The sequence below is a fragment of the Silurus aristotelis genome (genome assembly GCF_946808225.1).
Source record: "Silurus aristotelis genome assembly, chromosome: 21".
NCBI lineage: Eukaryota > Metazoa > Chordata > Actinopteri > Siluriformes > Siluridae > Silurus > Silurus aristotelis.
The window spans coordinates 3,484,072-3,497,436 of record NC_139594.1 but is presented as its reverse complement, the minus strand read 5'-3'; the positions used below and the strand labels follow the sequence as shown (position 1 = coordinate 3,497,436).

The window sequence follows — 13,365 nt, the reverse complement described above, 5'->3', positions numbered from 1 at the left end:
TTTACTGTTTGAATAATTCTTTTTTTAATTTCATACATAATGCCTTTGTCTGTGTGTGTGTGTGTGTGTGTGTGTGTGTGTGTGTGTGTGTGTGTGTGTGTGTGTGTGTGTGTGACACCGAATTAAAGGCAACCATAACCTGATGCCAGCTGGAGCACAAAGCGGTCAGGGTATATGACAAATCTGGCATGCAGGCTCCTCTCTGTGCATGCCAACAACAACACACTCGAGTGACAGAGGACGAAAACAATAGGTCAAGCAACAGAGTCATAAAGCTAAATAAAGAGCCATTACACAACCCTTATCATGGCTATCATCGCAACACTGTGATGACTGCTTGCACAAAAAAGATCGCAAGTATTTAAAAAAAAACAAATTCATTAAAGACACAAGTTTGAACAGTCTCGTTGGAGCAGGACGAAACAGATGGAGAGTGAAATAAAGTTCTTATTTGGGCCTTTGCCAGTTTGATAAGCTCCTGTTTGGCTGCTGTGCTGTTGGCACTTGTTGAAATGCCACAGGTAGCTGAAAAAGTCAAACCGTATTTAAATGAAAATGAAACATGAAAAAAACCGAACGGTCAGAGATGGATCATGGAGCAGATAAGAGAAATGATGGGTTTCTCATGGGACAATGATGGAGGATTTTTCTTCCGGTCATTTGGCAACGGGGTTCCTTTGGCAGTCCAGAATAGATTGGCAGTGTTTGCTGTCAAACATACATTCACATGCACAAAGAGTAATACAAAGTATGGACTCGCGTTTTAATGCATTTACGTGGCCTCGGCTTCCATCACGTCAAAAAGAACGGAGGGAAAAAATACAAAAAATAAATAAACGAACCGAATAAATTTGGATGCGTAAATGAAAATGGGACTAGTTCATGCATTCAACGCTCATCTGGGTAAAAAAGAGGCAACTGATTAGTATCAGTTCCAGTTCACAGTCCAGTCTACTCCGGTCTCTTCTTTCTTTCTCTCTTCCTGTCTTTCTCACATTCGCACTCACGCAAACACAATTTCCAGGCCTCTGTGTATTCATGCTGGTGTGTGATCAGAGGTGTGTGCTGTCCTGCGTATTGAACCGGTGCCGATCCTGGTCCGGTTTGCCAGCACTGGGTTTCCGCCCGCTCCCTTGATTAGGCACCAGGGACAGAGGATCAGGTCTGATCAGATACCTGCAGAGAGAAGCACAACCATCACAGCAAAGATCAGATTGAAATGTTGTCAGATACACAAAGGAACCGCGTTCCTCTTGACATTGCAGATTCTCAGTCTAGTGCTGATGGATTTACAGCAGGAATTGTTGCTTACAGACAGGTAATATGATCGCACTGTTGCATTCATCATTGCATTGTTGTATACTCACACGACATCATGCAGTTCGAGTCGTATGTCAGGGGACGGGTTGATGAGGATGTAGGAGAGTCTGTTTCCCTGGTCAGTCATTCCATCTTTCACCAGAAAACATTGACAAGAAGAAAAGACAAGAATGAGAGCACAGTCTGATACAGCCCTGAAACCACGTTTTATAGGAGAATGAACAAAAAATAGACACACTTCTGTCCTTAAAATGCCATCCTTGATTTAAAAGACAATCATGTACACTCTATTGCCACAAACACTGTTCCAGCATGAGAACACCTCTGCATGCAAGACATGGTTTAAAGTCAAGGTTGAAGTAGTAAAACCCTGACATCCTCAACCCCACTGGACATCTTTGGATTTGGAAATGAAGCCGAGGGTATATTAAATAGAATATATAACCCAATTCCAAATAAGGACAGGGCCATGTTTACCACTGTGTAACATCATGTCTTCTGTCTATATATATTTGGGAACTAAGGAGGTCAGTTGCTGAAGTTTTGGGAGAGGAATGTTGTCCCATACAGGAAAGTATTCACAGAGCTTTACTATTTCCACATTTTGTTATGTTACAGCCTTATACCAAGATCTATTAAATGAATTATTTTCGTAAAAATTCTACAAACAAAACCTCATAATGAAATACAAACAATACCCCATAAAGTTTGTTTGAAATCTTTGCAAATTTTTTAGAAATAAAAAATGGGAAAAAAAAATCACATGTACATAAATATTCACAGTTTTGTTATTACACTCAAATTGAGCTCAGGTGCATCGTGTTTCCACTGATCATCCTTGAGATATTTCTAAAACTTGATTAGAGTCCACCTGTGGTAAATTTAGCTGATTGGACATGATTTGGAAATGCACACGCCAGTCTATATGAGATCCCACAGTTAACAGTGCATGTCAGAGCACAAACCAAGCCATGAAGTCCAAGGAAATGTCTGTAGATCCCCGAGACAGGATTGTATCGAGGCACAGGTATAGGGAAAGATACAGAAAAGTTTCTGTAGCATTGAAGGTCCCAATGAGCACAGTGGCCTCCATCATCAGTAAATGGAAGAAGTTTGCAACCGCTAGGTTTCAACCTGATAGAGCTTGAGAGGTTCTGCAAAGAAGAATGGGAGAAACTGCCTAAAAATAGGTGTGTAGAGCTTGGAGCATCAATCTCAAAAAGCCTTGGGGCTATTAATTGTTGCCAAAGCTGCTTAAAGTATCGAGCATTGGCTGTAAATACTAGTGTACATGCAAATTTTTTCTTTTAAAATTTGTAATACATTTGCAAACATTTCAAACACATTTCTATCATGTTGTCATTATGTAGAATTTTGAGGATGTAACATAAAATATGGAAAAAGTGAAGCACTGTGAATACTTTCAGGATGCACTGTATGAGTCTTATACAGGATTCTAGTTGCTTAACAGTTCTGGGTGTCCTTTGTTGTATTTTTTGTTTCATGATGCGCCAAGTGTTTCTAAATGGTGAAAGGTCTAGACTGCAGGCAGGCCAGTTCAGTACCCCGTCTCTTCTACTATGAAGTCATGCTGTTAAATTGCAATATTGTTGCAATATGCAGTTAGCATTGTTATGCTCAAATATGCAAGGCCTTTCCTGAAAAAGACATTTTCTTTATGAAAACCTGTATATATCATTCCGCATTGATGGACCCTTATCAAATGTGCAAGCTGCCATTTCCACAGGCACTAATGCACTCCCATACCAATAGAGATGCAGCTTTTTGAACTAAGTACTGATAATAATGTGGTGTCCATGGTTTTTAAAAAGAAAAGAACAATTTTGATTCAACTAATCACAGAATAGTTTTTAACTTTTAACCTCAGTACATTTTAAATAAGCTTTGGCCCAGAGATAATGGCGACATTTCTGAATCATGTTCACGCATGCCTTCTCCTTTGCATGATAGAGATATAACCAGCATTTGCGGATGACATGGTAAACTGCAAATGCCGCCTGATGGCACGGAGATCACAATATTGATTTTCGCCCTTGTTTCTTGTGAATAGAGATTTCTCCAGATTTTCTGAAAACTTTGATAAATTATGAGGCATAGAACTGTTTTGCAGTTTGATGTTGAAAAACATTATTCTGAAATTGTTCCACATTTTGTAGACATAATCTTTCACAGATTGGTGAAGCTCTATCCATTTTTGTTTGGGTATACATTGTGTCTCTCAGAGCCATCTTACTGACCTGTTGAAAAATTAACCTCATAAGTTGAAAAATGTTTCTTTAATTCTTTCATTTTAATAACACTTTTTTTGCCCCATCTCAACTTTTTTGAGATGTGTTGCAGCCATCAAATAAAACAAATTGCCTTTTTTTTTTCATAAAAATTTTATAATTTTTTTCAGTTTCAACATTTTCCATGTTCTATTGTGAAAATGAGATTCCCTTTCAGGTACTCGAGCTGCGCCAACAACACTTTAAAAGCTATAAAAAGCGCATTGTGTGAAGCTGACGCTAGCTTCTGTTTGTTCATGAAGCGCTCAGTGTGAATTGTCTGTCCATATTGTTTGTTCAATATATGTGGGAAAAAAAAATTAAGGCAAGCAAGAAAACAAAGTACACCTTTCGGCCTATGTGTGGCTTGCCTGGGAGTGTAGCATGCTAATAGCATGCTAATAGTTTTTGAGGACGCCGACTGTGCACATTGTGCTTGCATGTCTATGCAAACGCTCCGCTCATGGTGGGCACTCTTCAAGGAGGCACTAGTTCCTGGGGCTTGCAAAAACCATTCAGCTCTGCCTTTTTTTTTTTTGAGGAGGGGGAGGGTTTCTCTTTGCGAATCAAAAGTTGGCTTATGGAGGTTGTGACCCTGATGAGCAGGAAGCTTTTTCATCCAGCAAGCTCGATAAGCACTTTCTGCAAATCACATCACAACCTTCACGTTGGGGTTTGCTATTCTTTCCAAACCTGCACAGCAAAGAAACAGGCCTTCTACGTCGCTTTAATGAAAGCTCATCCTGAGATGACAGATCTAATGACTGTCATTTTCAATAAGAGGGCTTCGGCTAGTCCTGATATAGGACATTCTGAGGATCCTGCCAGGAAAGGGCATGGTTCTCCAGCGAGCAAATGATTTTTTTATTATAGCGGACCTGGAGAACTTGCAGACTCCTTTGAGGCTCCTAGAGCATAGCTCCAGCTGTAGGCATACCAGAGGTCAGGCTTTAGAGCTTAACCAGACGTGTCTCAGTGGATTCTGTGTACTGTAGACAGAGGCTACAGGATTTAATTGGGTCTTGTTCGCTTGGGTTCGACAGGGTGTGCCCCACCCCGGTGGGACCCGATCAGGCTCTGGTCATAGAATAAGAGAAAGACACTCTCCTGAGGAAGAATGCCATCGAGGTGGTCCCTCTTGAACCGCTCACTAATGAAAGTAAGGTTCAAGATGCTGACCCCTCAAGCAGGTTGTGTCTAAAGAAATGAGTGGATGCGGCAGTGGTTTCCCCTGAGAGTTCAGGGCATCCACATCTTAAACTATTTTGACGATTGGTTGCTATTAGCTCAATCAGAGCATTTAGCGATCCGGCATTGAGATGTCATTTTTGCTCACATAAAGGAGCTGGGATCTTGTTTGAACAGCAAAAAGAGTGTGCTTTCTTCATTACAGAGAACCACTTATTTAGTCGGGGTCAGAGCGCACTTGACCTGGAGTGTGGCAGCCTTTAAGGCTTGGTCCTCTGGAGTTTCGTTTCATGACATCTGCAACGCTGCGGGCTGGTCTACCCCACTGACCTTTGTCAGGTTTTATATCCCTGACCACTTATGGCCCTTCTGTCCTTCGAACTAGCTGTGCCCCCACACACTAGTCCCTGACTAGTGTGTGGGGGCACACTAGTCCCTGACTAGTGTGCCCCCACACACTAGTCAGGGACTGGTCAGTCTGGCAGTATTGGACTCTCATTCCCAAAGCGTTGTTGATGCAGCTCAAGTTCCTACAAGGAAACGTCTCCAGGTTATGTATGTAACTCTCGTTCCCTGAGGGAACAAGACACTGCATCTTCATGCCTGCAGCGCTTCCTCCTACTTACACAAGCTAGCTTCGGCTTCACTCCATGCGCTTTTAATACCTTCCTGGTCGTAATATCACCCCGCCGGTGAAGCCGCGCTTTCCATTGGATGGATTACACACGTAAAAATGTGGTTAAAGAGGAAAGAAAAAATCTTTATAGAGTTTTGAGAAAGAGTAAATTGCAGCACAGTCACATGACGGTGTTTCTACGTGACACACACTTACTGAAGCCAGACGGTGAGAGGCCGAGATGCTTCATGCGAGTGCGGACCAGCGCGTTGAGCTCCTGCCTCTCGGAGCGACGAAAAAGATTGAGTCTCTGCTGCGTGATCCTCTCAGCGGCGCTGCCCGTCCCCTTGGCACTGCTCGACCCACGGCCACTCTTCCGGCTCAGCCTCCGCGCCCACTGCATACTTTTCCTCCTCAGCAGTGGGTGATCCGAGGCATGGGAGGACGAGGACGACGAGGAGGGAGGCTCAGACGAGGTGGAATTACGATGAGGACCGGAGCGACACAGCAGAGGCTCTCGCAGCTCCCGAGTGTCCTCGTAGTCCTCCACTGTGATGGACACCTGAGACTGAGGAGGAGGGAGCACGAGGAGATTAAAACGTCTTCTCTGTACACTCAGAGAAATTTGAATAACGTTTTAAAAACTATTTTAATTAAATGAACTTTGGATGTGGGATTACTGCTCACATGGGGATCATTTAAATATTATTTCACATCTACACAAAAATGTGTTTCCTCTTGTTTGTCCACTGTGTAAAGTTTAATGACTTTGGATTTAATTAAAATGGCCATTCGTTTTGGTGCTTTCTGAATTTTAGAAAACACAAAGAAAAATAAAGAAACATAGAATTTACATAAAGAAACATGGAATTGATGTGAAATCAAACCAGTATAGTTTTCTACAAATCTTGAATAAAATTGTGGCTTGGTATAGAGTGGTTTGCTGGGCTATGCTTTGGTGTGTTGTGGTGTGTTTTGCTATGCTATGCTATGCTATGCTATGCTATGCTAGGCTTTGCTGTGTTGTGGTTTTGTGTGGATTGGTGTGGTGTGGTGTGGTGTGCCACACTGTGCTATGCTGAAACACTTAAACTAGCACTTTTCTAGGTTTGCTTTATATTTTTATTTATTTTTTAAATCATTTTAACAGTTGTAGGCTGATTTATCTTAAGTTTGTATTCTAGTGTACCAGTGTAGACTTATTCATTGATAGAGATTTAAAGCACTTTTGTACATCGCTCTGGACACGGGCATCTGTTAAAAGCCATAAATGTAAATGTAAATGCTAGTCTTTGCTGTCTTGTGGTTTGATTCGCTGTGATGTGTGGTGCTGTGGTTTTCTGTATAAGAAGTTAGACAGGAAGAAGGAGACAAGGATTTGTAGCGATTGGCCAGACAGAGTGACCGAGCTGAGAAATATGTGCTAGAGCAATTAATAAGTTAGAGCAATAAAGGATGGAGATGGTAATGTGTTGACTAGTGAGGAGAGTGTGTTCAGAAGGTGGAGGGAGTATTTTGAGCAGCTGATGAATCAGGAAAATGAGAAAGAAGGTTGGATGGTGTGGATTTGGTGAAGCAGGAAGTGGATAGGATTAGTAAGGAGGAATTGAGAGCAGCTATTAAGAGGATGAAGAGTGGAAAGTCGGTTGGACCAGATGACATACTGATAGACGCATGGAGATGTTTTAGAAAGATGGCAGTGGAGTTTTTAACCAGATTGTTTAACAAGATTTTGTAAGTTGAGAGGATGCCTGAGGAATGTTTTGCTTTATGATGTGAGTTGGTGTATTGCTTCGGGTTTGTGTACCTCAGACACAGGGAGTTTATGAGCCTCTGTGCGGTAGATGCCGATGGGAATGTCCCCTGTAGAGGAGCAGAGCTTCTGGTACAGCCGGCCATAGGTGCGGATCCACAAGTCCTCCTCTGTGATTTTCATCTTAAAGCATACATGATTATCATTATCATAATTTTCCTCATCTTCATCTTCCTCCTTATAATAATCATCGTGCTAATTTCTTCATTATTAGTGTCGTTGTCATCATCAATGTCATTTTCGTCATATTTAATCATCTCAAGTCATCGACATTATAATCATCATTATAATCATTGTCAGCTATCATTCTATAGTCATCACCAATATGGATGTCATCTTCATAGCCATTAGGAGTTTAACGTTACATGTATTCGTACCGAACCATTTCCTGAGTTCCCAAAAAATGTATTAAGGGACAGACAACAAGTTTGTTTAGTCTCCGCCTCCCACTTTAAATGCATTGCCACTTTTTATTATTAGTATTATTATTAGTAAAAAAAACTTTCTTTCGGCTTCTCCCGTTAGGGGTCGCCACAGCGGATCCTCCGCACGTTTGATTTGGCACATGTTTTACGCTGGATGCCCTTCCTAACGCAACCCTCCCCAATTTATCCGGGCTTGGGACCGGCACTGAGAGTGGCTGGGGATGGTTCCCTGACCGGGGATCAAACCCGGGTCGCAGCGGTGAGAGCGCTGCATCTTAACCTCTAGATCACCAGGGGACCTCCTTAGTATTATTATTAGTATTAAACTATTAAAAAAAAAAAAACATACACAACAATGCCAAGGGTATAAAAAAGACACAAAAGTTAGTGCAGTGTCACTGTGTCTACTCACTCTGTACTGGAAATACGATTTGTAGTGCGTTGAAATATGATTTGTAGTGCGTTGAAATATAATTTGTAGTGCGCTGAAATACTATTTGTAGTGCGTTGAAATATGATTTGTAGTGCGTTGAAATATGATTTGTAGTGCGTTGAAATATGATTTGTAGTGCGTTGAAATATGATTTGTAGTGCGTTGAAATATAATTTTGCAGTGTGCTGAAATACGATTTGTAGTGCACTGAAATATGATTTTGTCGTGCGCTGTAAAACTTTTTTTTGTAAAAATGTTGTTTTGCGCATACATGAAATCACGGCCGCTTCCGTTTTTACAACAATCTAGTGCTATGGATTCTTTAGCTTTTTATGTCCAGCTTCAATCATTTCTCTTAAAAGGAGAAAATCCTGACAATTCCACATATCGAGGGAGTGAATGAAGGATGGAAAGCATGAAGACATTTGTTAAAGTCTGCTGAAATAAGTAGTAGAGATCTTTAGAAAATAAAATATTAAATGTAAAACACACACTTGTATACACATCTATAAACTATTGAGTAAAATTTTATTTAACTTAATTTGTGCTAATTTAATAAATTATTGAATTTAATCAATATATTAAATGTGTTTTGCATTAACCAGATTTATTCTAATTTATTTTGTATAAAATATTATAGAATATCGTTTTATATACTATTAAAACCAAGCAGGCATTTTATTTTAAATTGTAAAAAAAAAAAAAAAAAAAAAAAAATTATATTCACAAATGTTCATAATAATAACAAACTGCGTTAATAAAAAACGACAAGCAATTTAATGTTTTGCATTTCTGCTCCCGTAAATGTACCGAAACTGAATCGAAACGTGACTTAAAAATGTAGACCCCTAAAAGCCATCATCATCTATATAGATGTCATCATAATCAATATTGTCATAATTTTCATAATCAGTGGCGTCATCATCCATATAATCATTAGTGCTGTCATCTCCATATTACATCATCTTTCCCATGATGATCACAATTACAGTAGAATCATCATCTCCATCATAATGGGCGAGATCAGAAGTGATGCTGATGCTGATCATGTTCTTACTCACTGCACACAGGAAGCCTGAGCCAGGCATAGAGTCCAGTCCCAAGAGTAATCTGGTGATGGAGATCATGTAGTCCTTCACAAAGGACTTAGAAACATACACACACACAAACACACACACAGCAAACCCAACAAACAAGAGAGAGCACTTTATTATCCGGTGTATATCAATTTCTGCTCTGAGCTCATCACATTGAACACGTGTGAGTATGGATTACCGGCTCGACTGTTACCTGATACAGCAGTGTGTCCAGCATGCTGACACTGAACACCTTCCCCGCAGCGAAGGGCAAACGGAACATGAACACCAGGTTGGAGCCACGTTCTCGCTCCTTCTGCAGGGTCGGAGGACACAAATCGTCGTATCGATTAGATTACAGAACTTACCGAAACACACACTACTACCATGCCAGGATGTTAAGTTTGAGTTTTAGCCTCTGATGAGATGAAACTGACCTTCTCCAGTTTGGAAAGAGCGAATGAGTAATGGTCTTTCACTCGGAACTGCATGAAGCGCATGTTGGCTGGGTGTGTGAGCTCTGTGATAATACTGAGAGCTGGGAAAAGCCTGCAGGACAAAACAATGGGTTTACTCTCGGTTTGCCCAAATGTCCACTTAAACACTGAAAACAAACCCTCTAAATCGCTGCTTAGCAACCGTCGCTATGTGCTTTTATCTCAGGAAATCTTTGGGCAGCAGAATTTGGACCCATTTTAAATTTCAGGGTCCAAATATAGAGTTGTTTGGCATAAAGTCGACTCCTGGTAATCAGATACAGCTCCAAATTCAACTATCAATTTCTTGTCGTTTGATCCTGAACCTGAAATGAGCTTAAAATAGCTAATCATGTCAAATGTTTATAATAATTCAGTTCTATTTGTATAGTGCTTTTAACAGTGAAAAAATTTCTCAAAGCAGCTTTACAGGGATAAAGAAGTTCTAAAATATGAATTTATAAATTTAACACTTATTATTTAACACAAGTTTTTGCCTAATGAGTGAGCCAGTGGCAACAGTGGCAAGGAAAAACTCCCTCAGTTGGCATGATAAAAAAAAAAAACCAAAAAAAAAAACAGACTCAAAAAGAAATCACTGAATGTCCATTTATTTTAGTTCCATTACTGTTAAGGTGTGCTGTTCATGTAGAATGTAGGGATGTGTGCAAACTGTAGTATTAGACCACTGATATTAATTACAATTCAAGACCATCTTCATAGTACAGTATCTTCCATCAAGATCTTCAATTAAAACCCACCCCAACCCATGGAAAGCAGATCTTCATGGAGCTGACTCTGTGCACAGGGTTACAGGGTTCATGCTGGAACAGGTTTGGGTTTCCCAATTTAACTAAAAAAATGTAATGCTACTGCATCCAAAGACATCCTGTACAACGAGAGTTAGAGTCTGAGTAAGGGATTAGGATTAGGAGCATTAGGGTGTAGGGTTTAGGGTTAGTCTGCTTAAGGGGTTGGGATTTAGGATTAGGACGGTTAAGGATTAGGGTTTTGGGTTAGGATGGTTAAGAAGTAGGGTTTAGGGTAAGTATGGATAAGAGGTAGGGTTTAGGGGAGGAGTGTTAAGGTGTAGGGTTTAGGGTTAGTATGGATAAGGGGTAGGCTTTAGGGTGAGGAGTGTTAAGGTGTAGGGTTCAGGGTTAGTATGGTTGAGGGGTAGGGGTTTAGGATTAGGACGGTTAAGGATTAGAGTTTCGGGTTAGGACGGTTAAGGGGTAGGGTTTAGGGTTAGTATGGATAAGGGGTAGGGTTTAGGGTGAGGAGTGTTAAGGGGTAGGGTTTAGGATTAATATAGTTAAAGGGTAAGGGTTTAGGATTAGGATGGTTAAATGATTAGGGTTTAGGTTTCAGAGGGTTAAGTGGCAGGGTTAGTGTTAGAACTGCTAAGGCTTAGGTTTTCGGTTTAGGCAGGTTAAACGGGTAGGGTTTATGTTTAGTATGGTTAAGGGGAGGGTTTATGGTTGGGGGTAGAACAGTTAAGGATAAGGGTTAGGAGGGTTAAGGGTAGGGTTTAGGGTTAGGATTGTTGAGGGATAGAGTTTAGAGTTAGTATGGTTAAGGGTAGCGTTTAGGGTTAGAAGGGTTAAGGGGGAGGGTTTAGGGTTGAGGTTAGAACAGTTTGGGATTAGGTTTAGGATGGTTTAGGGGTAGGGTTTATGGTTATTATGGTTAAGGGGTAGGGTTTAGGGGTTAAGATAGTTATTATTAGTTATTAGGACTAGCTAGGTTAGAACATTTAGGTTTAGGAGGATTAGGGATAGCAGCACTTAGGGTTGGATGGTTAGGCTTAGTGTCAGGAGAGTTAGGTTTAAGAGGGTTAAGATTGGGGCAGATATGGTTTAGGGGTTAGGATAAGATCCAAGGAACTAGTTCATGTCTGAAAGAACAACCCTAGTAGCATTACTGCATGAACCCATAAAAGCGAGCTTTCATGTTACTATTTTATCTTAAATTAAAGTAACTAAATAAAATGTTGTTACTTCTAAGACTCTTATACTCAGTATGTGTTTTTTAAATGATGACTATAAGGATCAGTATCAGGCAACACTAAATATGAGTCAGTAGCTGCTAAGCTAGCAAATATAGCTAGCTGTGTAATGGAAGCTAGCATGTGCACAGTGGGTAAAGTCGCAGTGCTCACGGTAGTCAGGATGAAAGCTTTCGGTTTGCAGCAGAGCTGTAATAACATCCTGCATACTGCTCAATTATTAACCAGGGATTACACTAGATATCTGCGGGTCAATGTGTCACATCTACAGGGGAAAAATGTTTATCAAAATTGGCTTCATTGTTAATATACAGGAAGATGAATCGGCCACATCGAGCGTTCATCATTCACACACACTTTCACACCCTTGAACACACTCATACACACTTATACACACTTGTACACACTCGTAACCAGCACCTGAAGAGCGTCTGTACATTCACGATGGTTTTAGCGTCGGCCATGTAGTCCTCCTCTGCGATCATCGAGCTCTCCTTATCCACCACCACCATTGTGTCAGCGAACGTCACGCCACAGCGCAATAGGCTGTCCAGACTACAAACAAAGACACAAACATTTTAATATATGTAGCAAAATAATGAATTCCTCATTAACAAGGAGTGTAAAGGAGTGTATCGAGTAAAGGAAATGCCTGAAGCTTCTCTTACTTGTCAATAGAGCCCACAATGTAGAAAACCATGGGAAACCAGCAGATAGCCTCAAGGAAGTCTGCTTCAGGTCTGATAACACACAAACCAACACACACACACGGCCAAAACAAACAAACAAGAACAAAAAATAGCATTAAAACTCATTAGAGTGGATGATTGGAGTTGTAGCTGCTGAAAGTGGGGTTTGATATACGTGAGTTTGAAACATGTGGAATATTCCAGGCTTATGTGTTTGGTTTTGTTTTGATTATGTGTGTTTATCTGTTTTGCACCAAAGCTACAACCACAGAGAGATTCCTATTGGAAACAATTTATAACCTCAATGTGAATAAATATTACTTAGAGTCTAAAGTTCAGTGGCTCCAATCCGATCTGGATTTGCTTTCTTTTCTTATATCTTTAAAAGTCAAACCAATTTCTTTTCCAATTTTCTTTTACTCAGTTTCCACCCAATACCTCAATCCATTTTATTTGCCACTGCTGGGGTTTGATCTCATAGAGACAGAGTGCAAATAGTTTTTTTGATCGGATTAGGTGTGTTTAGATAAGTGTTATTAATAAATTTATTAATGAAGGCTTTTTAAAAACTCACACACTCACTCACTCACTCACACACTCACTCACACAATCACTCAATCACACACTCACTCACACTCTCACACACACTAACTCACTCACTTACACCCTCACTCACACACTCACTCACACACTCACTCACACACTCACTCAATCACACACTCACTCACACTCTCACTCACAGTCACTCACACCCTCACTCACACACTAACTCACTCACTTACACCCTCACTCACTCACTCACTCACTCACTCACTCACTCACTCACTCACACACTCACTCACTCAAACCCTCACTCACACACTCACTCACACTCTCACTCACACACTAACTCACTCACTTACACCCTCACTTACACCCTCACTTACACACTCATTTACACACTCACTCACACACTCACTCACTCACTCACACACTCACTCATTCACTCACTCACTCACACACTCACTCAATCACACACTCACTTACACTCTCA

At 40.7% G+C, this 13,365-nt stretch overlaps 1 protein-coding gene across 4 annotated transcripts in view; it reads right to left on the bottom strand.

Annotated features, from left to right (window-relative positions):
• kcnt2b (potassium sodium-activated channel subfamily T member 2b) overlaps positions 1 to 13,365 on the bottom strand; it is a 126,212-nt gene continuing 112,847 nt past the window's right edge. For all 4 annotated transcript variants that reach the window (XM_083524347.1, XM_083524345.1, XM_083524348.1 and 1 more), the window contains 9 exons: positions 12,312 to 12,383; positions 12,064 to 12,198; positions 9,597 to 9,708; positions 9,374 to 9,475; positions 9,145 to 9,228; positions 7,220 to 7,348; positions 5,629 to 5,980; positions 1,368 to 1,452; positions 1 to 1,176 (listed from right to left, as the gene is read on the bottom strand). In XM_083524347.1, the coding sequence (XP_083380473.1) occupies positions 1,053 to 1,176; positions 1,368 to 1,452; positions 5,629 to 5,980; positions 7,220 to 7,348; positions 9,145 to 9,228; positions 9,374 to 9,475; positions 9,597 to 9,708; positions 12,064 to 12,198; positions 12,312 to 12,383 (1,195 nt within the window). In that variant the 3' untranslated portion in view covers positions 1 to 1,052. The remainder of the gene's footprint in view (positions 1,177 to 1,367; positions 1,453 to 5,628; positions 5,981 to 7,219; positions 7,349 to 9,144; positions 9,229 to 9,373; positions 9,476 to 9,596; positions 9,709 to 12,063; positions 12,199 to 12,311; positions 12,384 to 13,365) is intronic.